The sequence below is a fragment of the Monodon monoceros genome, unplaced genomic scaffold (assembly GCF_005190385.1).
Source record: "Monodon monoceros isolate NGI ecotype Baffin Bay Population unplaced genomic scaffold, NGI_Narwhal_1 Super_Scaffold_18, whole genome shotgun sequence".
NCBI classification, from domain to species: Eukaryota; Metazoa; Chordata; class Mammalia; order Artiodactyla; family Monodontidae; genus Monodon; species Monodon monoceros.
Genome location: NW_021703774.1, coordinates 37,474,405 through 37,500,564, shown reverse-complemented (window position 1 = coordinate 37,500,564; position 26,160 = coordinate 37,474,405). Strand labels below are relative to the sequence as shown.

Genomic DNA, 26,160 nt, shown 5'->3' with positions numbered 1-26,160 from the left:
CAGCATCTCCCTCTCTAGGGAGTCAGTACAAAAGCCATCGTCATTCTCAAGTATCCCTGAGTTCCAGAGGCTGTCACACAAGCCTTACATTCCAGACCCTGGAGGAGGAATCCACTTCAGCTCCATTTCACTGGAGACAGTGAAAGGCAGTGATTCTGAGCATAGATGCTACAGCCATGTGCTCGGGCTCAAATCCCAGCTCCACCACTAACTAGCAGTGTGATTTAAGGATTTAAGGTGTGTGATTCCATCAGTTTCATCATTTGTAAAGTGGGGATAATAGAACCTACACCGTAGGAGTTTTGTGAGGATTACATAAGTTAAATCTATAAAAGCATTTAGAAATGTGCCTGGCGTGATGTACGCGCTGTTTGCTGCCGCTGCCTCTATTATTATTATTACTCCCGCCATACCTGTTGACCCTTGAACAACATGGGTTTGAACTCTGTGGGTCCACTTATCCTCGGATTTCTTTCAACAGTAAATACTACAGTACTATTTGGTCCGAGGCTGACTGAATCCAAGGATGCGGAACCACGGAACCATGGATACAGAGGACCGACCATAAATTATACGTGGATTTCCAACTGTCAGGAGGGTCGGCGCCCCAACCCCTGAGCTGCTCAGGGGTCAGCTGTATTCGTTGTGAGGACATGTTTTCAAAGCACTTCCCTCCAAGTCTTGTTCCGCGTTCTCCATCTTCCATCATAGCCCCTCCCTCGGAAAAATCCTATCTCCAAAGAGAAACAGTTGTCAAACTCCTCTCTCACATCAAAGTCTGAATGAAATCTCTTTTCTTCCTGTAAGTTTGCAACGTCCTCCCTCATCTGGTATCAAGGACGTGGCACAATGTCAGATAAAATAATGATAGTAATTAAGTGAGAAAGGAGTACATCCCTCCTCCCTCACAAGGCAGATTCATTCTCAGGAAAACTGCAAGCAGACACAGTATTTTGGCAAGCCATATACACACATTTAACGAGAAAAACAAGGAGATAGAGAGGGTGGGGTATTGACACTGGTCACGGTGTGTGTACCTCAGCAAGGACATATCAGTGCCAGCGACACAGAGCAACTGCTCAAACACCAGATCAAACTATTTGAAAAATCTCACTCTTCAGACCTAGTGCCCAAAATTACAGAGAAGAGTGATTATTCACCCATTCAGCACATATTTCCCGAGTGCCCACTACATGCTGGGAACCAGGGAGGGTGCTGGGGACACAGCACTGAACAAAACAAGATCTGATCATTGCCCTCAAAGAGCCTATAGTCTGCTGGGATATGAACAAGTACGGAGACAACTACTGTGGAGCATGGCTGCTGCATGACAAGTATAGGGTCTTAGTTCCCAGAGATGAGTACTATAATATCCCCATTTTCCAGAGAAGGAAACTAAGGCACAGAGGGGGTCACTGGGTAATGAAGAACAGAGGCAGGATTCAAATGCAGGCAGTCAGACTCCACATCTGGGCTCTGGTGGCCGGGTGACCAACGAAAGCCTTCTGTTTGAAGATGCCCTGGTGTTTCCTGCATCAAAGCGCTTCGTGCTCTAAAAAGTTTGAGGGTTCGCTCAGTAATATGTGAACTGAAAACACTCTCCACACAGGGACGAATGGAGAGAGGAGCAGAGCAACTGTCTTTGAAGTAAAAATAAATCCGGGAAGCAAAACATATGATGGCTCACAAAATCTGTCTCAACTTGACATCCCATTTCTGCTTTGATTTACGGAAGTCTGTGCTTGGAGGAAAAGGTAAGAGGATTTTTGAAATATGAATGGAAGAAGAAAGAAAATATGTTTTCTGAATCTGTTGGGATTCAGAAGAGAGAAGGGTAGACTAAGAGAGGTATCCAAAATGTGAGAGAATACGAATGGCCCGCAGCTGGAAACTATTTGCAAAAACAATTCCCGCAGGGGTGAAGGGGAGGTCACGATGGTCTAGATTTCGGGGACCCCCGTGCTTTCATTTTGAAATCCACGCCTCCCACATATCGCCCTCCACCCCCACTGGCCACATCCTCACCCGGCCACCCGATCAGGCCTTTCTTTTCTGAGAAATTAAAAAACAAACAGTGCAGCCTTTACTCTCCTGTCTGCAATTCTGATTATTAGCTAACGTGTTGATGTCTACAGTGTGCCTGCTTGCGTTCACTGCTTCAACACATGGTCTCACTTAACCCTCGCACCTCCCCAGTGAGGCAAACACTATGATTCGTCCCATTTTGATACCTCAGAAAACACAGGCATAAGGAGGTTAAATCACCTGCCCAATTACATGGGTGGGGGAGGGGTGGGAGTATTTTAGCACAAGGATACTGGTGGTCATCTCCATCCAATGGGGCTGGGGCTAATATAATGGTAGAACTGCAAGGGACCATAGACATCATCTAGTGATGAGAGTCTGTCTTTCATTTAACAGAGGAGGAAACTGAGGTAAAAGTAACCTGACCAAGCTCCCTCCTGAGGGCAGAGCCTGTCTCTTTTCCACCACAGTCTGTATCTCTGAATTGTCACATCTCAGGCTCAGAGCTGGACCAGAGCCTCTCTTCAGCCAGTCTCATCCACTGCTTCCCCAACCCGGCCCATCTCTCAGTCACCTCTGGCTTTGTTAGATTTTCAAGTGCAAAAAAGTAAGAAGCTACCACTTCCTGAGGAACGACTATACCCCAGGCTCAATCAACCCTCATGTCACCACGAGGAGGCAAGGGCTATTATTATCTCCATTTTAGAAAAAAAAGCTTGGCCCAGAGACTTTTCATCATTTGCCCAAATCACACAGCTAGTATGTGGCGTAGCAAACTCTTCGTTAACTACGTTGCCTCCAAAAAACAAGTGAACTCTTATTAACAGCACCTGTTAATAAGCATCCTTTCTCCTTTATGTTCATAATTTCCCTGCTTTCCCCCCAACAATGCTGGTAGATACGGTGTGTATTTCACAAACTCCACGCTTGCCATCCTGCCCCACAACTTGAGGTTAAACGTGATTCAAAGGCAGGACTCACACAAGGCCAGCAGTTTGTGTAGCTGTTTTTTAATCATCTACTGCGGGCCTGGACCAACTCTCCATCTGGGAACCTAAATTCTTCTATTGACCTAACAGTTCATGCAATCAATGCCCCACTGAAAAAGGAGACTCGGATTCCTCCCATCCCCAGCCCAAAGATGTCCCCATACATTAAAGTCTAGTAGCCACCAACAGCACCCAGATCCCTCTGGGATAAGCAGTGATGCATGAACTTGCCTGTGAAGACCTGAGAGCATCATAGTTCAAGAAATGCAGAGGGCAAGCTGTGCGAGATTCCTGAGATAATTGAAATTGACCCATAACTCACCAGCCACCATGGGAAATTCTATCACTTTGCACACTTTGCTTCCATAGCTAGAAATCACATCAGAAGAACATGATCAGATTTCTAATTTGGAACCTCGGACACGCAATGTCATCTTTAATGACTCCTGGAAAAAGATGCTCATTACAGATCTCAGCCTACCTAAATTAAAACCTGAAACCCCCCCCAAATTAAGCAGAAAATTCTCAATTTCTCATGTCTGTACAGCCACAGAAAAGTCACACAAGCGGGAATACACACACTCCTTAGGGGTTTGTTCTGCCTGCAAATATCTGAGCAAGAATTACACGAAACAGAAGAGCTAGTAGGAAAAAAAATAATAATAAACACATCAGGTCCTAACTTTTACGTTTGGGCCATCTGGGCGAATAGCAATTTTTCATGATCAATTTGAACTATCATGTCAGGGAACATTATCTCTCTGCTGATGGCCAGTTTCATCTCTTCTGTAATGTAGAGCTCAGATTCCTCTGATACGGTCAGCTGCCGGCTTCAAGTCTTCTCTCACTGCTAAGTGGGCTGAAAGATGGTGCAATCTGTCAGCACACTGTTCAGGTGTGTAAGGCTCCTTTCAAATAGGAGGCTAAAACTCCATCTCTCATCCTCAGCTGTAAACCTCATTCAGTGTGGATTTTCTAGACGCTTACGTAGCCATTAAACAATCTCCGGAGATTGGTTTTAAATCTCTTCCCTCCACTTCCCATCCACCTTGCCCTTTGTGTCACTGGATGAGTGGCCGCCACAGCCCCGCAGAATGAGCTGCATCACCAGCTTTCACAGCTGCTCATGATTCAATTCTTCTCGAACCTTAACCCAGGAAGGGGGAGCAATGCCCTGTCTACAGCAATGCCTCAATGATGGCCCAGAAATATTAGATATAAATAGAAACTACAGATTGGAAATTTTATTTTCCTTTGGCGTGCCTTCTTATGGAGAAAAGTTAGAGAATGGGGACCAGGACCACTGCAGGGTTATGCGACCAGATCCTGACTACGAGCATCGTAAACTAAGGGTGGAGGAACATCATAAATAATGCAAAGGAGAATCTACAATTTTTATTCTTTTTTTTTCACTTAAAAAACTACTTCTTCTTAACCTTAAATTGGGCACCGAATTGCTCAAAAAGAGTTCATCTCCCTTCCTAAATTCAACTACTTAATGTGGAACAGTTATTGTACAGAGAATGAAGGCCCAAGTGTTTCTACATATAACTGACAAACCAGAAAACCCTTCAAGAAACTGAAACAAACATGAAGGGGCAGATCTACACCCATGCCTGCTAAAGGAAGCCAGGATACAAGTCTAGGTCACCACCAGGAAAGACCATGTCTGCTGTTTCATCCCATGCCCTTGTGAGCACCGCCCTTTAGAATCACATCACTCCAAGCAGTCACCCCAGAGCGCCCCCTCAGAGTAACTTTTCATTATTACTCTCTTGCCCGCACAGTAACTGAGAGGGAGGAGGGAGGGTTTCAACAAGCTGGGGTTTACACTATTTGAGTCTGGTTCCAAACAAGAATGACAAAGGTCTTGGCAGACATACTTTCTCCACCTCAGTGGTTTGTCTACAACAGAGGATCCTGGACAAAAAATAAAACACTTAATTCACTCGCCTGGAGCCAGCATGCATGCCAAGAGTCATGGATTTTTTTATTATCCCAGCCAACAGTGGAGAAGCCCTTTAGGAGAATGTGCTTCCCAAGAAATGCATGAGAGCAAGCATTCACACCAAGGAGGCAGAGGAACCGTGCTGGGTGCCCACAAGGCATTCAACACATGTCCCCCAGGCCATGCTAGGTCCCAACCCATCTATTCAGTAAATTACTTTTATGAGCAGGTCAAAAGTGAACAGAGCCTTCCAACGAGGCTCACCTTTCAAACAGAACCACTTCCTGGCCCCCTAGCTACAGAGAGAGCCCCTTTCCTAAACTTGCCATTAAAGCCAGGCAACCTATGATATTTGATAAAATAATTAAAGACAAATCACAGTTCTAAGAGGGAAGTTTATAGCAATACAATCCTACCTTAAGAAACAGGAAACATCTCAAATAAACAACCTAACCTTGCACCTAGAGCAATTAGAGAAAGAAGAACAAAAAAACCCCAAAGTTAGCAGAAGGAAAGAAATCATAAAGATCAGAGCAGAAATAAATGAAAAAGAAATGAAGGAAATGATAGCAAAGATCAATAAAAGTAAAAGCCGGTTCTTTGAGAAGATAAACAAAATTGATAAACCATTAACCAGACTCATCAAGAAAAAAAGGGAGAACACTCAAATCAATAGAATTAGAAATGAAAAAGGAGAAGTAACAACTGACACTGCAGAAATACAAAGGATCATGAGAGATTACTACAAGAAACTCTATGCCAATAAAATGGACAACCTGGAAGAAATGGACAAATTCTTAGAAAAGCACAACCTTCCAAGACTGAACCAGGAAGAAATAGAAAATATGAACAGACCAATCACAAGCACTGAAATTGAAACTGTGATTAAAAATCTTCCAACAAAGAAAAGCCCAGGACCAGATGGCTTCACAGGTGAATTCTATCAAACATTTAGAGAAGAGCTAACACCTATCCTTCTCAAACTCTTCCAAAATACAGCAGAGGGAGGAACACTCCCAAACTCATTCTATGAGGCCACCATCACTCTGATAACAAAACCAGACACAGATGTCAAAAGGAAAGAAAACTACAGGCCAATATCACTGATGAACATAGATGCAAAAATCCTCAACAAAATACTAGCAAACAGAATCCAACAGCACATTAAAAGGATCATACACCATGATCAAGTGTGGTTTATTCCAGGAATGCAAGGATTCTTCAATATACGCAAATCAATCAACATGATACACCATATTAACAAACTGAAGGAGAAAAACCATATGATCATCTCAATAGATGCAGAGAAAGCTTTCGACAAAATTCAACACCCATTTATGATAAAAACCCTGCAGAAAGTAGGCATAGAGGGAACTTTCCTCAACATAATAAAGGCCATATATGACAAGCCCACAGCAAACATCATCCTCAATGGTGAAAAACTGAAAGCATTTCCACTAAGATCAGGAACAAGACAAGGTTGCCCACTCTCACCACTCTTATTCAACATAGTTTTGGAAGTTTTAGCCACAGCAATCAAAGAAGAAAAGGAAATAAAAGGAATCCAAATTGGAAAAGAAGAAGTAAAGCTGTCACTGTTTGCAGATGACATGATATTATACATAGAGAATCCTGAAGATGCTACCAGAAAACTACTAGAGCTAATCAATGAATTGGGTAAAGTAGCAGGATACAAAGGTAATGTACAGAAATCTCTGGCATTCCTAAACACTAATGATAAAAAATCTGAAAGTGAAATTAAGAAAACACTCCCATTTACCATTGCAACAAAAAGAATAAAATATGTAGGAATTAACCTACCTAAGGAGACAAAAGACCTGTATGCAGAAAATTATAAGAAACTGATGAAAGAAACTAAAGAGGACACAAATAGATGGAGAGATATACCATGTTCTTGGATTGGAAGAATCAACATTGTGAAAATGACTCTACTACCCAAAGCAATCTACAGATTCAATGCAATCCCTATCAAACTACCGCTGGCATTTTTCACAGAACTAAACAAAAAATTTCACAATTTGTATGGAAACACAAAAGACCCCAAATAGCCAAAGCAATCTTGAGAATGAAAAATGGAGCTGGAGGAATCAGGCTCCCTGACTTCAGACTATACTACAAAGCTACAGTAATCTAGACAGTATGGTACTGGCACAAAACCAGAAATATAGATCAAGGGAAGAGGATAGAAAGCCCAGAGATAACCCCATGCACCTATGGTCACCTTATCTTTGATAAAGGAGGCAAGAATATACAGTGGAGAAAAGACAGCCTCTTCAATAAGTGGGGCTGGGAAAACTGGACAGGTACATGTAAAAGTATGAGATTAGAACACTCCCTAACACCATACACAAACATAAGCTCAAAATGTATTAAAGATCTAAATGTAAGGCCAGAAACTATCAAACTCTTAGAGGAAGACATAGGCAGAACACTCTATGACATAAATCACAGCAAGATCCTTTTTGACCCACCTCCTAGAGAAATGGAAATAAAAATAAACAAATGGGACCTAATGAAACTTAAAAGCTTTTGCACAGTAAAGGAAACCATAAACAAGACCAAAAGACAACCCTCAGAATGGGAGAAAATATTTTCCATGAAGCAACTGACAAAGGATTAATCTCCAAAATTTACAAGCAGCTCATGCAGCTCAATAACAAAAAAACAAACAACCCAATCCAAAAATGGGCAGAAGACCTAAATAGACATTTCTCCAAAGAAGATATACAGATTGCCAAAAAACACATGAAAGAATGCTCAACATCATTAATCATTAGAGAAATGCAAATCAAAACTACAATGAGATATCATCTCACACCGGTCAGAATGGCCATCATCAAAAAATCTAGAAACAATAAATGCTGGAGAGGGTGTGGAGAAAAGGGAACACTCTTGCACTGTTGCTGGGAATGTAAATTGATACAGCCACTATGGAGAACCGTATGGAGGTTCCTTAAAAAACAAAAAATAGATCTACCATACGACCCAGCAATCGCACTACTGGGCATATACCCTGAGAAAACCATAATTCAAAAAGAGTCATGTACCAAAATGTTCATTGCAACTCTATTTACAATAGCCAGGAGATGGAAGCAACCTAAGTGTCCATCATCAGATAAATGGATAAAGAAGATGTGGCACATATATACAATGGAATATTACTCAGCCATAAAAAGAAATGAAATTGAGTTGTTTGTAGTGATGTGGATGGACCTAGAGTCTGTCATACAGAGCGAAGTAAGTCAGAAAGAGAAAAACAAATACCGTATGCTAACACATATATATGGAATCTAAGAAAAAAAAAAAAAAGTCATGAAGAACCTAGGGGTAAGATGGGAATAAAGATGCAGACCTACCAGAGAATGGACTTGAGGATATGCGGAGGGCAAGGGTAAGCTGTGAGAAAGTGAGACAGTGGCATGGACATATATACTCTACCAAATGTAAAACAGATAGCTAGTAGGAAGCAGCCACATAGCACACAGAGATCAGCTCAGTGCTTTGTGACCACCTAGAGGGGTGGGATAGGGAGGGTGGGAGGGAGGGAGACGCAAGAAGGAAGAGATATGGGAACATATGTATATGTATAACTGATTCACTTTGTTATAAAGCAGAAACTAATACACCATTGTAAAACAATTTACTCCAATAAAGATGTTAAAAAAAAAAAGACAAATCAAAGCAATTACTTGACATTCCTTACAATAATGACATGACATTTCTAACCCTAAGAAGCAAAGTGGACCAAAAATAAAATGTGTACAAGAGGCTTAGATCAATTCAGCCTCCATAATAAATTACTATGGAAAACCAGAAAGCCGGCCACTTGTTCCACACTGGAAGTGATAATAAAACACAGTGGCAAGCAAGCCCATCTGGAGAACAACAATCAGAAACGGCAGGGGGAGCTGAGGGATCTTTTAGAACAAAGACTCCAGGGCAACTATACGTTTATGGGGCAAAATCAAGAAGGCTAAGAAAACTCAGAAGAAGCACCTGTGTAGCCAAGTGCATGAGTGTAGGAATAACATAAGCATAGGGACTTCCCTTGTGGCGCAGTGGTTAAGAATCCGCCTGCCAATGCAGGGGACACAGGTTCGATCCCGGGTCCAGGAAGATCCCACATGCTGCGGAGCAACTAAGCCCGTGCGCCACAACTACTGAGCCTGCGCTCTAGAGCCTCCAAGCCACAGCTACTGAAACCCATGCAACCTAGAGCCCGTGCTCCGCAACCACTGAGCCCGCATGCTGCAACTACTGAAGCCCATACACTTAGAGCCCGTGCTCCGCAACAAGAGAAGCCACCACAATGAGAAGCCCACGCACCACAACGAGGAGTAGCCCCGGCTCGCTGCAACTAGAGAAAGCCCTCGTGCAGCAATGAAGACCCAGCACAGCCAATAAATAAACAAACAAATAAATAAATAAGGATGAAAGCTAACGTTTGTAAACACCTACTATGTGCCAGATGCTTTCAACGTACATATTAGCTTATTTAATCTTCAAAACAGCTTTTAGAGATGAGTATTATTATTATCATTACCATTATTATTACCATGTAAGAGATAAGAAAACTGAAACTTAGATTTAGTAAGTTGCCCTGGATCTGAGAGCTAGTAAATGCCCTGGCCTGTGCTATTAACCTAAGACTATTTTTTTAATCTACAGTCCCACATACAAAGATGTTATTTTCAAGAAAAACAGACAGTGATAAAATCATCAAAATATACGTCATGGGGGCTTCCCTGGTGGCACAGTGGTTAAGAATCCGCCTGCCAATGCAGAGGACACAGGTTCGATCCCGGGTCCAGGAAGATCCCACGTGCCACGGAGCAACTAGGCCCGTGCACCACGACCTCTGGGCCTGTACTCTGGAGCCCATGAGCCACAACTACTGAAGCCCGCGAGCCCGGAGCCCATGCTCTGCAGCGGGAGAGGCCACCGCAGTGAGAGGCCCACGCACCGCAACGAAGAATAGCATCTGCTCACTGCAACTAAAGAAAGCCCGAGCGCAGCAACAAAGACCCAGTGCGGCCAAAACTTAATTAATTAATTAAATAAATAAATATATATATATATATATATATATATACATATATATATATACATATATATACACGTCATGTCCGAAGTTAGTAAAAAACTGCTTTAGACATAGCCCTTTGTGTATCTGTACACAAACTTGGTGAGAAACTTTCTTACCTCACAATTTTCATAGCCTGACAATATTTTTGAGAGGGTCAGAAAACATGGATTGTCATCCTGTTAGACAGATTAAAAACACCGAAGTGCCAAATGCGGTTTGAGTGAAGGGCAGTGAAAGGATGGTGGCCCAGGCGCTTTGAAGCTGGCCAAGCCATGGGTCCTCCCACTGGATGTCCCTGAAGGGCCTTAATAAACCAAGACACTGACCTCCACATCCCCGTGAAACTGAACATGGTGCTCACACAGCGAGGGAGGGGCGGTGGCGTGAGTCCATCCAGGCGCATGAGCAGAGCTGGGACACCAAAGAGCACCAAGTACTTCACATAGAAGAAGAGCACTTGGGCCAACGCCAGTCCTCCTGAAAGACAGAGGGGCCTGTTAGACACAGCGACAAGAAGTGGAGCAATCTCCTGGGAAAGATGCAAGGCTCCAGAAACACACTACCTGCTCCTGCTTCTCCGACCACTCCCCTCCCCTCCCCGCAACTCACACATTTAACAAGTCTCCCATGTCGGTTCTGGGCAATGATATTTTGGGATTAACAAATATTGAAATCTCTTTTATTATTGTGACAGGCAACAGGACCTCTTAACCGTCATGCTTTTACAAATGCTAGAAAAGGGCACACTTTAAAAATACATAGATATGTAAATATATATATATATATATATATATATATATATATATGGCATTAAAAACTATTAGAAAGGAAAAATCCTTCCCAAATCCTTTCAAAACCTCACGTGAGTTCACACCCACTAGGATGGTTAAAAGCATAAAGTCAGATCAAAAAGGGGGCAAAGATGTGGAGAAACTGGAACCATCATACACTGTTGGTAGGAATGTAAAATGATGTGGCCACTTTTCTTTTTGGCCATGCCACACAGCATGGGGGATCTTAGTTCCCTGACCAGGGATCAAACCCATGCACCCTGCAGTGGAAGTGCAGAGTCTTAACCACTGGACCACCAGGGAAGTCCTGATGCGGCCACTTTAGAAAACATTTGGCAGTTCTTAAATGATTAAACATACAGTTACCATATGACCCAGCAATTCCACCCTTGGGTATATACCCAAGAGAAATGAAAACAGGGGTCCACATAGAAACTTGTACCTGAATGTTCATAGCTGCATTATTCACCCAATAATGTGGTTAAAAATCCGCCTCCCAATGCAGAGGACACGGGTTCGAGCCCTAGTCCAGGAAGATCCCACATGCCCTGGAGCAACTAAGCCCGTGCGCCACAACAACTGAGCCTGAGCTCTAGAGCCCATGAGCCATACCTACTGAGCCCGCGTGCTGCAACTACCGAAGCCCATGCACCTAGAGCCCGTGCTCCGCGACAAGAGAAGCCACTGCAATGAGAAGCCCGCACACCGCAACAAAGAGTAGCCCCGCTCGCTGCAAACAGAGAAAGGCCGTGCGCAGCAATGAAGACCTAATGCAGCCCAAAATTAATAAATTTAAAAAAAGAAAGAAAGAAATGAAGTACTGATACATGCCGCAACATGAATCTTGAAAACAACATGCTAAGTGAAGTGAGCCACAAAAGGCCACATATTACATGATTCCATTCAAATGAAAGTCCAGAAGAGGGAAACAAAAACAGAAATAGAGACAGAAAGTTGATTACTAGTTCTGTAGCACTGAGGGGCTGGAGAGCAAGATTATGGGGGGTGGTGGCTAAATGGTAGGGGCTTTTTCTGAGGTAATGAAAATGTTCTAAAATTGGTGGTGGTGATATTTGCACATATCTGTGATATACTAAAAGCCATTGAGTTGTACACTTTAAATGGATGGATTGTATGATACGTGAACTCTATCACAATAAAGCTATTAAAAAAAACAAAACATAAGGGCCCCAAGCTGTAAGAACCAGCAGCTTCTTGGCCAGAACTGTGTCCTTCTGGAGCAAAAGGAATACAGGGTGTGGGCGCAGGGTGAGATCTGAGGCCGAGACACATACTCTGGCGCCACAGGCCTCCGCCTGTGCCCTCTGAGGGCGACCCATGTCTCCAGCTGGAGCTCAGGATGCTCTACTGATTGACACAGCCCTGTGGGCTTCTGGGCCAGTTGCTTCCAACCTCTTCACCCTGAGAGGAGGATGGGGCATCTGGGCTATAGGTCTACGGGGCACCACAAACCTGGGCAAACTGCTGGCCTCGGCAGCAGCGTGAGGAGGTGAAGCGAGTCTGCCAGAGCAGTGCCCATAAGGAGAAGGCCAAGGGCAAAGTGCACGAGGAAACCCCGGAGTAGGTGACCAGTGGCCACGTGCTGTCCAACCTCCAAACTCACCTTCCCCAGCGTGCAGGGAAATAATGCAGGGCAGGCTGATGCCACTGACCAGCTTACCTGTGGGATAGTCTGAAGGAAAGAGCGAAGGCTTAAAGAAGTACTAGCAGAAGATATCACTATCTGGTCCTCTTGATGTTACACAAGGATCTTTTAAAGAATATCACTACCATGGAATGTGTGTCTATAAATAGTAATTCTGTACCAGAAGAAACACATAAGCCATTTTCTGAATATACAATTTGGGCAAAGGCAAACAGTGGTTCAAATTCAACAGCCATATGTCTTATAAGGAGAAAACCCCAGGAATCACCGTGTCTCAGTCCCACTCGGGAGTGGTCAAACAGGTTCTTTTTGGAAACCAGACCACAGTCATATCTGTTGGAAGGGCTGGTATATAATGGTAGCCTTCTTGGATGTATCTGATAAGAGACAAGAAAAAAGCTGATGTGTGTGCATGTGTGTGTGTGAATACATATATATGTGTGTGTGTGTGTGTGTGTGTGTGTGTGTATATACAAATTCAACAGGAAGAGGGGTATATATGCTAACAATACCATCCTAAAAGCATTTGCTGGGGGGCACAGGACTACCCTGAATGGTGGAGAAATCAGTTCCATTGGCTGAGATGGCAGTGAGGGAACCTATAACATATTTCAAAATGAACCACCAGGCTCTAGTCAGAAAAGTCTCAGAGCTACCAAAAGGCAGGACAGAAGTAAGAATGACTAATTAAAAGGCACAAAGCTTCCAGATCTGACAATGATCAGCCTGAAGAACTGAAGGTATCGAAGGACCTATGGAAGACTGAATATGGATGGTCAAGGCCACCCAGAGCTCTTTTATAGACGAAGCATCAGAGGTTTCTTTTCCTTGTTAACGGATACCAGATCAGGAAGAACAGGCTGCTCCTCGTCTCAAATGCTGCCTTTAATTTGACATTTTTTTCGTACAGCTGTTATATATGCAGCATATGAATTAAAATCCATAACTGAATCTACATTTTTATGAATCACCATTTGCATACAATCGTCACCATTTGTTAGTACTTTCATATGGAACTAGGCTAAGGAAAGGGTTGACTTTGTAGAGGTATTTAATAGAACTCTGTGGCTAGATCTAATTGAAGATAACACAATTGGGGATTTTTTTCCCCCAATATGGATGGAAAGCATAAGAAGCCACATATTTATCAATATGCAACAAGTGCCCCATTTACCTGATATTGACTATTTTTTTATGGATTAAGATACAAAAGGCTTAACTTTTTCCTTGACATTTTAGTAACTGGTTCATAAGCTTATAGAAAAAGAAATGATGCATAGTGGTTGTTAAAACATTATAATTGTGATTTCTGTATTTAGTCTTTCTGGAAAAAAAATGTGTTAAACCCATGTGTTAAACCCATGAGTTTAACAATTCTGCTCTCTTGCTGTTGATTTCTATTATCCCTATGAAAGACACATGGCTCATTCTTCTTTCCCCCTGACCTGAAGATTAGTCTTTCCCTTTTAAGATTTGGCCCAAGGTTTCAGGGCTAACCCTAGGGATTAACAATCTCCCACTAGGAATATGATATGCTGGAAGCCAACATAAGATCATATGATATCACTTATATGTGGAATCTAAAAAATGGTACAAATGTACTTATGCACAAAACAGAAATAGAGTCACAGACGTAAAAAAAAAACAAACTTATGGTTACCAGGGGGGAAAGGGGGAAGGAGGAATAAACTGGGAGATTGGGATTGACATATCTAAAATAGATAACTAAGAAGGACCTACTCTATAGCACAGGGAACTCTACTCAATACTCTGTAATGACCCATATGGGAAAAGAATCTAAAAAAGAGTGGATGTATGTATATGTATAACTGATTCACTTTGCTGTAGAGCAGAAACTAATACAACACTGTAAATCAACTATATTCCAATAAAAATTCAGAAAAAAGAATACAAGTGACTCTACTCTGATTGAAAGTTATTTGACATACATAAATTGAACTCACTTTCAGTATATTTAAAAATACAAAATTTAGCTATTTTTTTAATACTTTAAAACATTTTTGCCAGGATCATATTTAAAAGATCTTCTTACTAGCAGGAGTTATGATTGGTTTTTACCTAACCCAACACCTTCCTCCCAAAAAAGTCATAGATGAGTTCATACGTTACACTCATTTATTCAACAAGCATGGCCCGAGCACCTGACCACTGAATCACTAGTTAGTTGCTATGGGAAGTAGACTAGTGGTCAGACCAGGTGGGGATCCAGGCTTCAGGGAGCTCACAGGTCAGTTTCATTACAGTTCCATTTATCTCTCCCCTTGGCACTTGGTGTTTTCTTCTGCCTTTATGCCCTATCCCACCGTTTCCTGGCAAAATCCCATTTATCCTTCAGGCCCCAATTCCAATATGGCCTCTTCTTAACTTCCCTATGCTTCAAGCGGAATCAATAACTTATTTTGCATTAATTCAATATATACTTATTGAGCACCAACGGCTTACCAGATACTGAGCCATACAGTGTTGAATAAAGACATGAGATCCCTGCTTTATAGAGTATACAGTGTGTTAAAAGTGACAGAAAATAATGTAAATCAGGAGTGGGATTAAAATCCTCACGTCTAGAACCATCTGAACACAGTGACTTAGACACATTTGTTAGAACACTTAAAACTATTCGTTGTAATTATTACATGCCTAGTATGGTGTAGATGCTTGGTATACATCAGTGGACATTCCTGCCTTCATGGGGCTTACATCCTAACAGGACTCAACAAAAAACAGACATAAAAATAAATAAATTCTATATGGATACTAAGGAAGTATGGCAGAACATATTCCCCAACAGTGGCTGCAATGATATCTTCCATCTCACATGCCCTTCTGTAATGTAATCTTGCCACTCCCCCCGTCAAAAGTAAATCTGGGCAGATCCTAGGACCAAGAGATTCAGAAAAAGTGATGCTGTTCCAATTCCAAGTGTAGCCTGTCATTGGCCTGGCATCTTCTGCTTCCTGCCCTTTGGAACGCTCACTCTTGGTTCCAGCTGCCAGGCTGCGAGATGCCTGAGCCACGTAGAGAGGCCACATGAAGATGCTCTAGAGGACAGCACCCGCTGAGCTCCCAGCCAAGTCAGCCTCAACTGCCAACCGTGTGAGGAGCCACCTTCGATGTCCTGCCCGGTAGAACCTTCAGATGCCTGCAGCACGAGCTGATATCTGGCAGCAACCACAGGAGAGACCCCAAGCAAGAACTACCCAACCGGGCTTCCCTGGTGGTGCAGTGGTTGAGAGTCTGCCTGCCGATGCAGGGGACACGGGTTCGTGCCCCAGTCCGGGAGGATCCCACATGCCGCGGAGCAGCTGGGCCCGTGAGCCGTGGCCGGCCGCCGAGCCTGGGCATCCGGAGCCTGTGCTCCGCAACGGGAGAGGCCACAACAGTGAGAGGCCCGTGTAACACAAAATAAATAAATAAATAAATAAATAAATAAAAGAACTGCCCAACCAAGTCCTGTCAACCAACGAAACAGTGAGAGAGAGGAAATCACTGTTTTCAACTAAGTTTGGGGATGGTTTGTTATTCAGCAACAGCCCACTGGGACAGAGGGTGATAAATGCAATGGAAAAAGAAATAAAGATTGTTGAGCAGGGTAAGGGAACTCAGAATGCAGAGATGGCAGGTGCTGCTATCTTTTAAAAGGGGAGTCAGGGTGGTCCTCATTGAAAAGAGGATATTTGAGCAAAAACTTGAAGGTAAGGGGGTGAGCTGTGCAGCCCCCCGGCTCTCTCCAGGCTGTCATCATCCTTTGTTCTATGGTTTGTGCTGTGATTATCACACCAGACCACAGTTGTACCCATTCTGCGAGACCACAAGCTTTTCAAGATCAGGAATTATATCTTATGCCTCCTGTATTCCCAGCACCTAATATCTGACCTATAATTAAAGCTTAATAAATGTTTCCTTGAAAAGTAACTGAATTGATAATTCACCCTGTAGTATGAAAACTATTTGTATCAGGGTTTTTCTGGGAAGTATACTGATATTCTAAGATCTTAATCCTCTTTTCTGAGGACTAAGCCACTACTGAAGTTCAGACCTGCCACCAAATAAAAGGATCCTCTGTGGGTCTGGGACTCCCCAGCATCAGGAACAAAGCCGGGAAAGGGAGACAGAAACAGAAGTCCTAGGTCTCTGCTTGCTATTGCCTCCAAGTGACTGAATGTGCAGTGACTTCTACCACCTGTGGGCCACCTCCAACTGGAAGGGCCTCAAACTCAACTTGTCCAAAGAGAATGAGGCTTTCTCTCCCTCAAAACCAGAAACAGAGTAGACTTTCGAGACAGGAGGAGATTAATTCTACAAAGAGTTCTAGGAGAATGGGGACTGAGAGAAAGCCCCAAATGCTGGGGTTCCCTTGAGTTCAGCCCTTCCTCCATTGACACCCCTACCTACCCAGCCCTCCATACTCTCCGCATTTGATGCGACCTCACCGCAATTTGAACTGATCTAAAGCAGCTGGTGATGGGCTCCCATCTGGCTTTCCCCCTCCTCTCAGCTCCAGTCCTCAAACAAGTAGATGAAGAATTTCATATTGGGGGCGGGTAGGTGTGAAGGGGAAAGTGAGTCAGGCCCAACTCACTTTTCCTCCCTGGAACTACTCATTTTACCCAATCGCACCCTTCACTCTCTCTTTGCTCACTCATTCCTCTGCCTAAAGGTCTTCCCCTCTCCATTTTGTCTGCTGAAACTGTATCCTTCTTTAAGGCCCCACCTAAGGCCATTATTTCACAAAGTCTTCCCTAAAGCTCCAGCCAAAACAGTCACATGCTTCCTTGCAAGTACATAACGTGGGACAGCTTTCTGCGAAGTCCGGTCACCGTAAGCTCTATGGGGCAGGGGCCACAGCTGTCCTCTCCACCTCCATCCCCTTAGCCCCAAGCAGTGTCTGACACAGCATGGATATGACCAATGGGTATTTGCTGAATGAAGGAATGCACTGAAAAAAATAAATGTACTTTCATGTATATTAACCCACTGCTATTTTTTATTCAACCCTGGGTCATAAGTATTACTCCCATTGTCAGATTTAAAAAAACAAACATTTGTAAGGATTATGACCTCCTCAAGTCTCAGGGGTCATCAACACTGGATCTTAAAACCCAGGTCTCCTGTTTCCAAAATCAATGACCTCTCCCTCTAGTGAAAAGCCTTCACTAACCAGAGAATGGGTCAAGTCATGTCTTATGCCACAGTTTGCCGAGGATTGAAGAGAGACGTCCCTCGGCTCTGCTGGCCTGCTGCAGAGCTGCCATCTTTGCATGCCTGAGCCCTGTCCTTGGGATGCCAACAGTCAGTGAAAGGCACTGGCTCCGGCTTCACTCCGCTTCGGGAGGCATGTTGTCTCTGCACTATCACGCTGTCGTATCTGTCCCCACCAGCTTGTGCCACCCTGACCCACCACTATACTCCCATCTCCAGCCCGTCCTAGGCTCCTGCCTCAGTCCATACCCTGACCTCAACCCTGGACCTTTTCTGCTCCAAGGCAAGTGACTCCAGTCACTTTCATCTTGCCTACATCTAACTTATTCTAGATTTTGTGAACCATTCTGTGATTGTCTGTTCGGATTAGGAAGCCTAGATATTTTATAAAAGTTTCCTCACACATAAAGTTCTTTATAAGAATTTTCATGCCTACAGTGAACAGTACCGTATTTCACACCTAAAAATGTGGTAAGAGCATAGATCTCATGTTAAGTATTCTTATCACAATAATAAAAAAAAAGAACCTTTCCTATATAAGATCAGGGTGAGTACTAGAAGTATAAAGATCAGTCAGTAAGAATACAGATCAGGAACCACAACCTAAAGAGAAGTAGTGCCATGATAGAATTGGCAATTCTTCCCTTCCCGCTGGGGGTATCAGGAGGAAGGGGAGCTCACGCCTTGGGAAGGTCAACACCTGTGGTCAGAATTACCATGATTTCACAGGTTCCCATAGAGACACTAAAGCAGAGATAGCTATTGCCTTGCAGTGGTTACATAACACTCTTTGTCAGGAGGAGAAGGTGGACTGGTGCCAAGAAAACCAAGTCAGTAAACGTGATTGATGGGGGAAGGGCATGAGATAATAAAACTGAGGAATTGCTACCACGAGCTACAGAAGAGCAAGCATTGAAGTCAGGAAGGAAAGAACGGCGTGCTGGTGAGAGATGCCGCCAACGGAGCTCATGAACCTTGCCCAGCCTGCCGAGGCCAAGGAGATAAAAGGAATTCAATAAGTAACTACAGCAAATTCTGTAGTTTCAACCTAAACCTAAGGATTTAGAAGTTGAACCTGCAGCCCCACCAGGTAGGAGTCAGTGTCTCACCTTCTGGGCTCAACAGGATAATTGACCTACTGAAGGAGAAACCAGCTGGAACCCAGTAATGAGTTCAGACTCATCCACTACATCATCCTGAGAGGAATCTCTAACTAACGTGAGTACCTGTCATTTATCTACCGGGGCATGGTTTGCATCACAAGATTCCCTGCTCATACTATAGTAATAATATGCTCTAAACAACTGGCTGTACATGTAGATGACAAGGTCACCCACGCCCAGCAGTTGACCCTCCAGGGCTCAAAAAGGAGGGACGGTGGTCCCAGCACCCAGGCTGCATCTCCCCCATGAGCAGTTCAGAGAAGGCTGCTTCTTAGAAATGCAAATACTGAGTATTCAGTACAAGTAATGCCAAACCAAGGAGCTGGGAGGAGTCAAAAAAAAAAGGCAATGAGTTGGAGAGGCTAGAGGAATGGTAATCAAAGTGCCCAAACCCCCAAACTGGAGGTGAGCCAAGAGGGTGGATGCCAAATGAAACAAGGACACACTCAAGTTGTTCAAGAGTGATCCTGGAGATGTAACTTTCTGGCCACACAATTTCTTTCTAAGTGACGTACAGCAGAGGACAGAGAGGCCAGGCTGTAGTCCTCAGGTGGGTCCCCATTCCGGCGGGGGGCGGGGCAGCAGCCAAGCAAGGGGACCAAGGCCTGGGCTCTCCTGACAGGGTGTAAGTCAGAGCTCTTCCCTTTCTTCTCTCCCTACGACTGTGAGGATGGGACCCACAACATCCTTTACATGAGGCTCCTCAAACAACTCTAGTTCATTTTCCACATGCCCTATTCGTTACCAACAGCCATTTAAAACAATAGTCACATACGTAGTGAAAGTGTAAAGAAACACATGAGAGCAAAAATCACCAAACTCAGGATAGTGGTTACCATCTAGAAGGAGGAAGGGAAAGGCAATCAGGAGGGGTCTCCACGGGGCTTCAACTATGTTGGTGATACTTTACTTTTTAAACTAAGTGATGGATAAACACATATTCACTATATTTTTAATGACTTTTGAAATATCTCAAGAGTGTGTGTGTGTGTGTGTGTGTGTGTGTGTATAAAATATAGTCTCACTGCCAGGACAAGTTTACCAACAAACTAGTTTCTGAGAATACATTCTGGCATACTAGCAGAAGCTACTGGTTACTAAGCACTTGCTCTCTCTATACACCGAGCAGTATGCATCATCATTTTTAATTCTCACAACATACCCCTCTGTGGGCATGGGTATTATTACGACCCACATTTTACAGACAGGAACCTGGGCACAAAAAAAGGTTACAAAGCTTGCTTAAGATCGCACACTAAAGTAGCAGAGTCAGGACTTGAATCTGGATCTGCTGTCTCCAAGTCACCACATTTACTAGATTCACATACAACTCTGAGACCAGACTCGGAACAGAGTCTGTGTGAGGTAGACCAGATGACAGGACAACAAGTGAGCTGCTAAAGGGAGTTGAAGGAGGTATTCCAAGCAGAAAAAAACAGGCAGGGACCGGGCTCTAAAGATCCTCAGGAAGCCAGCCTCAAGGAGCACACAGTAAGTAAAGATATGCAAAAAACAAATGTGCTGTGGTGAGCAACTCTGGATTCACAGATGTGAGAATTCTGATCCTCATAGCATCAAAATAAGTAGTTATTAACTCAGAAACTCAGGAAGTTTACCTTCCAAAATGCTTAATCTTTGGGCATACTAGTTAATGCAAAATCTAGTTTTCAAAACTTTCTTCTTGTTAGAGTTTAAAGCACCAAAATGCCTCTCTTCAAAGAAAAGGTATGTTGCTAGGGGGGAAAAAAAGTTATCTGGATAGAATATTAAATCCTATTTTCCCATCCTCTTTAATTATAACTTGTTAACATCTTTAGGGAAAAGGCTATAAGCCACAATAAATCACACTTAATATCAAATTATAATTGTCCAATAAAAATATTAAATACATCACAACATATATCTTAAAGTAAAATCAAAGTGTTCCAGAAGCATTTTTAAATGGTAAAATGAATTTAAAATCTTTTTAAAAAATGACTATTGTCATGTAACAGAATAGACATGCTGAATTAAGAGTTTATATAAGTCTGCAAAGGCCCCTCCCCATCCAAAAGCTGTGAGGGAAGAAGAACCCACGCAGCAGAAACAAAGTAATACTACACACACAGCTAAGTAACACTTAATGAAGTTATGTGGGAAAGGAGGGAGATTTACACGGGGCTGAGTGACCTGAAAACTCTAAAAAGCAAATCTGCAGGTAGAGATCAGGTGTAGATTATTGTTTGAATTTTGATGTTTCAGTGTAACTCATTTTGCCCAGAAGAAGTGGTCTGTAAAATCTATGTGCAAAAAGAATTGGAAATTAACTACTAATTAAAGTATTCTATTGCAAATCCTCAAGAAACCACAAAATCCCTTTAGGAAGCAAATAACTGCCTCCCCAAAGTATCCAACAAATTTAGATTTCCATATATCAACTTTGCTTAAAAGAAAAATACGCCTATTTTATGGTATCTAAGAAGTTAGCTGTACACTAAGCTACCTGAGCACAATAATGGATTAGGTAGGGATCAACAAAGATCACAGTATTCTGAGGGATACTGGGGAGGGAAAGGGAGGGAAAGGGATAGTGTTTTAGTGTTTTAGTGTTTTAAATAACTGTGGTGCAACTTGCTACCCTTTATGACCCCACATGGAGCAGGCATATCTCCCATTCTGCAAGCATGCACCATGAAATTATCCTCCCACCACCCGGAGCACCTGTAATTGAACAGTCAAGTCCCACGGTAGTAAATCCCAGTGTAGCTACGGGTTCACACTATATTAATTTTAAATAACCTCAGGATTCTAATCCAAGGAGAGAATTTATAAAAATTTTCTGTTGTATCTTAACAAACCTCGGCATATTTAATGCCTCCAAAGGGTGAAAAAACGAAGAGACTCTTAACGCTATCTGACACGTGTTTGTGTCCCTAGTTTTCAAGACAGACATCAGATGTCAAACGTCTGATCCCTCTTCCTTCATTGTGATGTTGTAGAAGGAGAAAAAGCCAATGGATGGCTTTGTTAGCATTTCATTAGCATTTAGGTAGGTGCGCAGACATTATTTCAACCACAGCTAGTGCTTAAACAATGAGTTACAAAACTACATGTACTCAGGAGATGGGGCTCTAAAGTCCAACCAGTGAACAGTTAAGATTTCAAAAGACTCTAATGTACATTCCGCAGAGCTTCATTATATCTTTACCTATGAGGTGAGAACAACTCACTTGCAATTATTTTCACCACCCCACCCCTTCAATCACTCTCAAATCCCTTGCCAAAGCTCTCTTTTATCCCCATAACCTCATATACCTGGATTTACCATAGATTTACCATGGTGAAACACTATTCAATAATGAACTCAAGAAATGTGATCTTTTTGGGGTCTTTTAAAGAAAAGCCATAAGTTATTGCCTTTGCCCTCCTTAATCCTAAACTCCTAAACTCAAATTCAGGTATAGTTTCAGGTTGCCATATTTTGTCTTCTTATAAGATTCTGATGTTCAAAAGAAAATGAGGATACATGTCATCGTACATTTGTCCAAAGCCCCAGGATGTACAACACCAAGAGTGAACCCCTATTGTAAACCATGGACTTTGGGTGATAATGATGTATCAATGTAGGTTCATCAATTTTAGCTGATGTACCTTCTCTGATAGGGGATGTTTACAGTGGGCAGCCAGGGGGAACAGGAGGTATATAGGAAATCTCTGTACCTTCCTCTCAATTTTGCTGTGAACCTGAAAGTGCTATAAAAAAATAATAAAGTCTTTTTAAAAAAGAATGAAAGAAAAGAAAATGAGAGTTATTATCTTTTAGAGATACTACTGAAATGTTTATGTATAGTGATAAGACATCTGGGATTTGCTTCCAAACAGTAGTATCGGAGAGAGTACAGATGAAAGAAAAAATGGCCATGAGTTGATAATTGTTGAACCTGGGTGATGAATATTTGGGGGTTAATTATATGCTTATGCTTTTATTTTTCCAAAGTATGAACTTTTAAAATGGGAGGCATTAAGAGCCCCCACCAGAACGCCGAATTTTAGCCAGAAATATTTAACTTCCTGTTTACCCACCAACCAAACACATTTGCAGGGGATAGTGAGCAAAATGTACTAATACCAGCACAATTCCACCTCCTTCTCACATTGTGAGCACAGAAAGTCTGAAAAGGGTAAAATGGAGAGGCCAGTTACAGGAATGAGAAGGGAGAGAATGCCATGAGGTGGAATAATGAACCTGCTTATCAGTCCCTGAATCACTGGGAACTGGCAGCCCATGAAGAAGCATGTCTCCATATAGGAAGATGCCCCACCGCGATCTTCATCAATAACAACGTTTCTCAAGTTGATTTGGTCCTAAGAATCACCTAGGATAACAGGTAATCACAGAGATTCCCAGGCCCCTCCCTGACAGATTCTGGTTCAGTAGGTTTGGGTCAGAGCCCTGAAATCTGAATGCAGAACAAGTCCTGGGAAGTTATGTTCAGTCAAGTTTGAGAAATTCTGAGTTAAAAAATCCACACCCTATTCCCTTTCCCCATGTTTAAAAACATACATCAAAGTGTAAACAGCAATTTTCCTGGGGAAAGTAAGGTTACCTTTCTGCTGCTGTTCATTCACATTTTCTGATTTTCATATATAGAAAAGAGACGCCTCTCTTGCTCAGTCTGTTGGTTCTATGACAGAACTTCAAAGGTAATGTTTCAGACTCATTCTGACACTCATGGCCGAGTTACCAAAAAAGGGAACATGCAGGGAATTTCAAAGGAAAATCTGAGCCACAGGACTGACCTTCAATCTTCTTAGCTAAAGACTGCTATAATTTTGATAACAGCAACATAATTGTGAAGAAACAATATTCTTCTAGCTTGAGACGGAAGACCAGTGGTCTCCTGGGCCCAATCTGATACCCTCCATTAGAGAAAGGAAGCCCCAAACTTCTCTGCAAAGAGTTCTGCTAAAATAAATACGTCCTCAAAAAGTCATGCTACTCTATTTACAACAGCCAAGCAACCTAAGCATCCATCAACAGATGAACAGATAAAGAAGATGTGGTGTATATATACAGTGGAATATTACTCAACCATAAAAAAGAATGGAATAATGCCATTTGCAGCAACATGGATGGACCTAGAGATTATCATATTAGGTGAAGTAAGTCAGACAGAGGAAGACAAATATCGTACAATATCACTTATATGCGGAATCTTAAAAAATGACACAAATGAATCTATATAAAAAACAGAAATAGAGGACTTGGTTCAAAGTAGCAGAGTAGAAGGACGTGCTCTTACTCACTCTTGGGAGAGCACCGGAATCACAACTAACTACTGAACAATCCTCAACAGTAAGACACTGGAACTCACCAAAACAGATACCCCACATCCAAGGACAAAGGAGAAGCCACAATGAGACAGTAGGAAGGGCACAATCACAATAAAATCAAACCCCATAATTGGTAGGTGGGTGACTCACAGACTTGAGAATACTTATACCACAGAAGTCCACCCACTGGAGTGAAGGCTCTGAGCCCCACGTCAGGCTTCCCAAACTGGGGGTCTGGCAACAGCAGGAAGACTACCTAGAGAATCAGACTTTGAAGGCTAGCCGGATTTGACTGCAGGACTTCAACAGGACTAGGGAAACACAGACTCCACACTTCGAGGGCACACACAAAGTAGTGTGCTCATCGGGACCCAGAGGAAGGAGCAGCGACCCCATACGAGACTGAACCAGACCTACCTGCTAGTGCTGGAGGGTCTCAAGCAGAGACCATGCTGTGTCTCACCACGACGACAAGGACACTGACAGCAGAAGTTCTGGGAAGTACTCCTTGGCGTGAGCCCTCCCAGAGTCTGCCATCAGACCCACCAAAGAGCCGAGTAGGCTCCAGTGTTGGGTCGCCTCAGGCCAAAAAACTAACAGGGAGGGAACCCAGCCCTACCCATCAGCAGACAAGCAGATTAAAGTTTTACTGAGCTCTGCCCACCAGAGCAACAGCCAGCTCTACCCACCACCAGTCCCTCCCATCAGGAAACTTGCACAAGCCTCTTAGATAGACTCATCCCCCAGAGGGAAGACAGGAGAAGCAAGAATAACTACAGTCCTGCAGCATGTGGAACAAAAACCACATTCACAGAAAGACAAGATGAAAAGGCAGAGGGCTATGTACCAGAGGAAGGAACAAGATAAAACCCCAGAAAAACAACTAAATGAAGTGGAGATAGGCAACCTTCCAGAAAAAGAATTCAGAATAATGATAGTGAAGATGATCCAGGACCTCGGAAAAAGAATGGAGGCAAAGATTGAGACGGTGTAAGAAATGTTTAACAAAGACCTAGAAGAATTAAAGAACAAACAAACAGAGATGAACAATATAATAACTGAAATGACAAATACACTAGAAGGAATCAATAGCAGAATAACTGAGGCAGAAGAACAGATAAGTAACCTGGAAGACAGAATAGTGGAATTCACTGCTGTGGAACAGAATAAAGAAAAAAGGATGAAAAAAATGAAGACAGCCTAACAGACCTCTGAGACAACATTAAACATAACAACATTTACATTATAGGGGTCCCAGAAGGAGAAGAGAGAGAGAAAGGACCAGAGAAAATATTTGAAGAGATTATAGTCAAAAACTTCCCTAACATGGGAAAGGAAATAGCCACCCAAGTCCAGGAAGCGCAGAGAGTCCCATACAGGATAAACCCAAGGAGAAACACGCCAAGACACATAGTAATCAAACTGGCAAAAATTAAAGACAAAGAAAAATTTTTGGAAACAGCAAGGGAAAACAACAAATAATATACAAGGGAACTCCAATAAGGTTAACAGCTGATTTCTCAGCAGAAACTCTACAGGCCAGAAGGGGGTGGCATGACATATTTAAAGTGATGAAAGGGAAGAATCTACAACCAAGATTACTCTACCCGTCAAGGATCTCATTCAGATTCCATGGAGAAATCAAAAACTTTACAAACAAGCAGAAGCTAAGAGAATTCAGTACCACCAAACCAGCTCTACAACAAATGCTAAAGAAAATTCTCTAAGTGGGAAACGCAACAGAAGAAAACGACCTACAAAAACAAACCCAAAACAATTAAGAAAATGGTCATAGGAACATACATATCGATAATTACCTTAAACATGAATGGATTAAATGCTCCAACCAAAAGACATAGGCTTGCTGAATGGATACAAAAACAAGACCCATACATATGCTGTCTACAAGAGACCCACTTCAGACCTAGGGACACATAC

At 42.7% G+C, this 26,160-nt stretch overlaps 1 protein-coding gene across 3 annotated transcripts in view; it reads right to left on the bottom strand.

Moving 5' to 3' along the window:
• HHAT (hedgehog acyltransferase) overlaps nt 1–26,160 on the bottom strand; it is a 363,625-nt gene that overhangs the window by 195,030 nt on the left and 142,435 nt on the right. For all 3 annotated transcript variants that reach the window (XM_029230718.1, XM_029230716.1, XM_029230717.1), the window contains one exon: nt 10,396–10,546. In XM_029230718.1, coding sequence (XP_029086551.1) covers nt 10,396–10,546 — 151 coding nt within the window. The remainder of the gene's footprint in view (nt 1–10,395; nt 10,547–26,160) is intronic.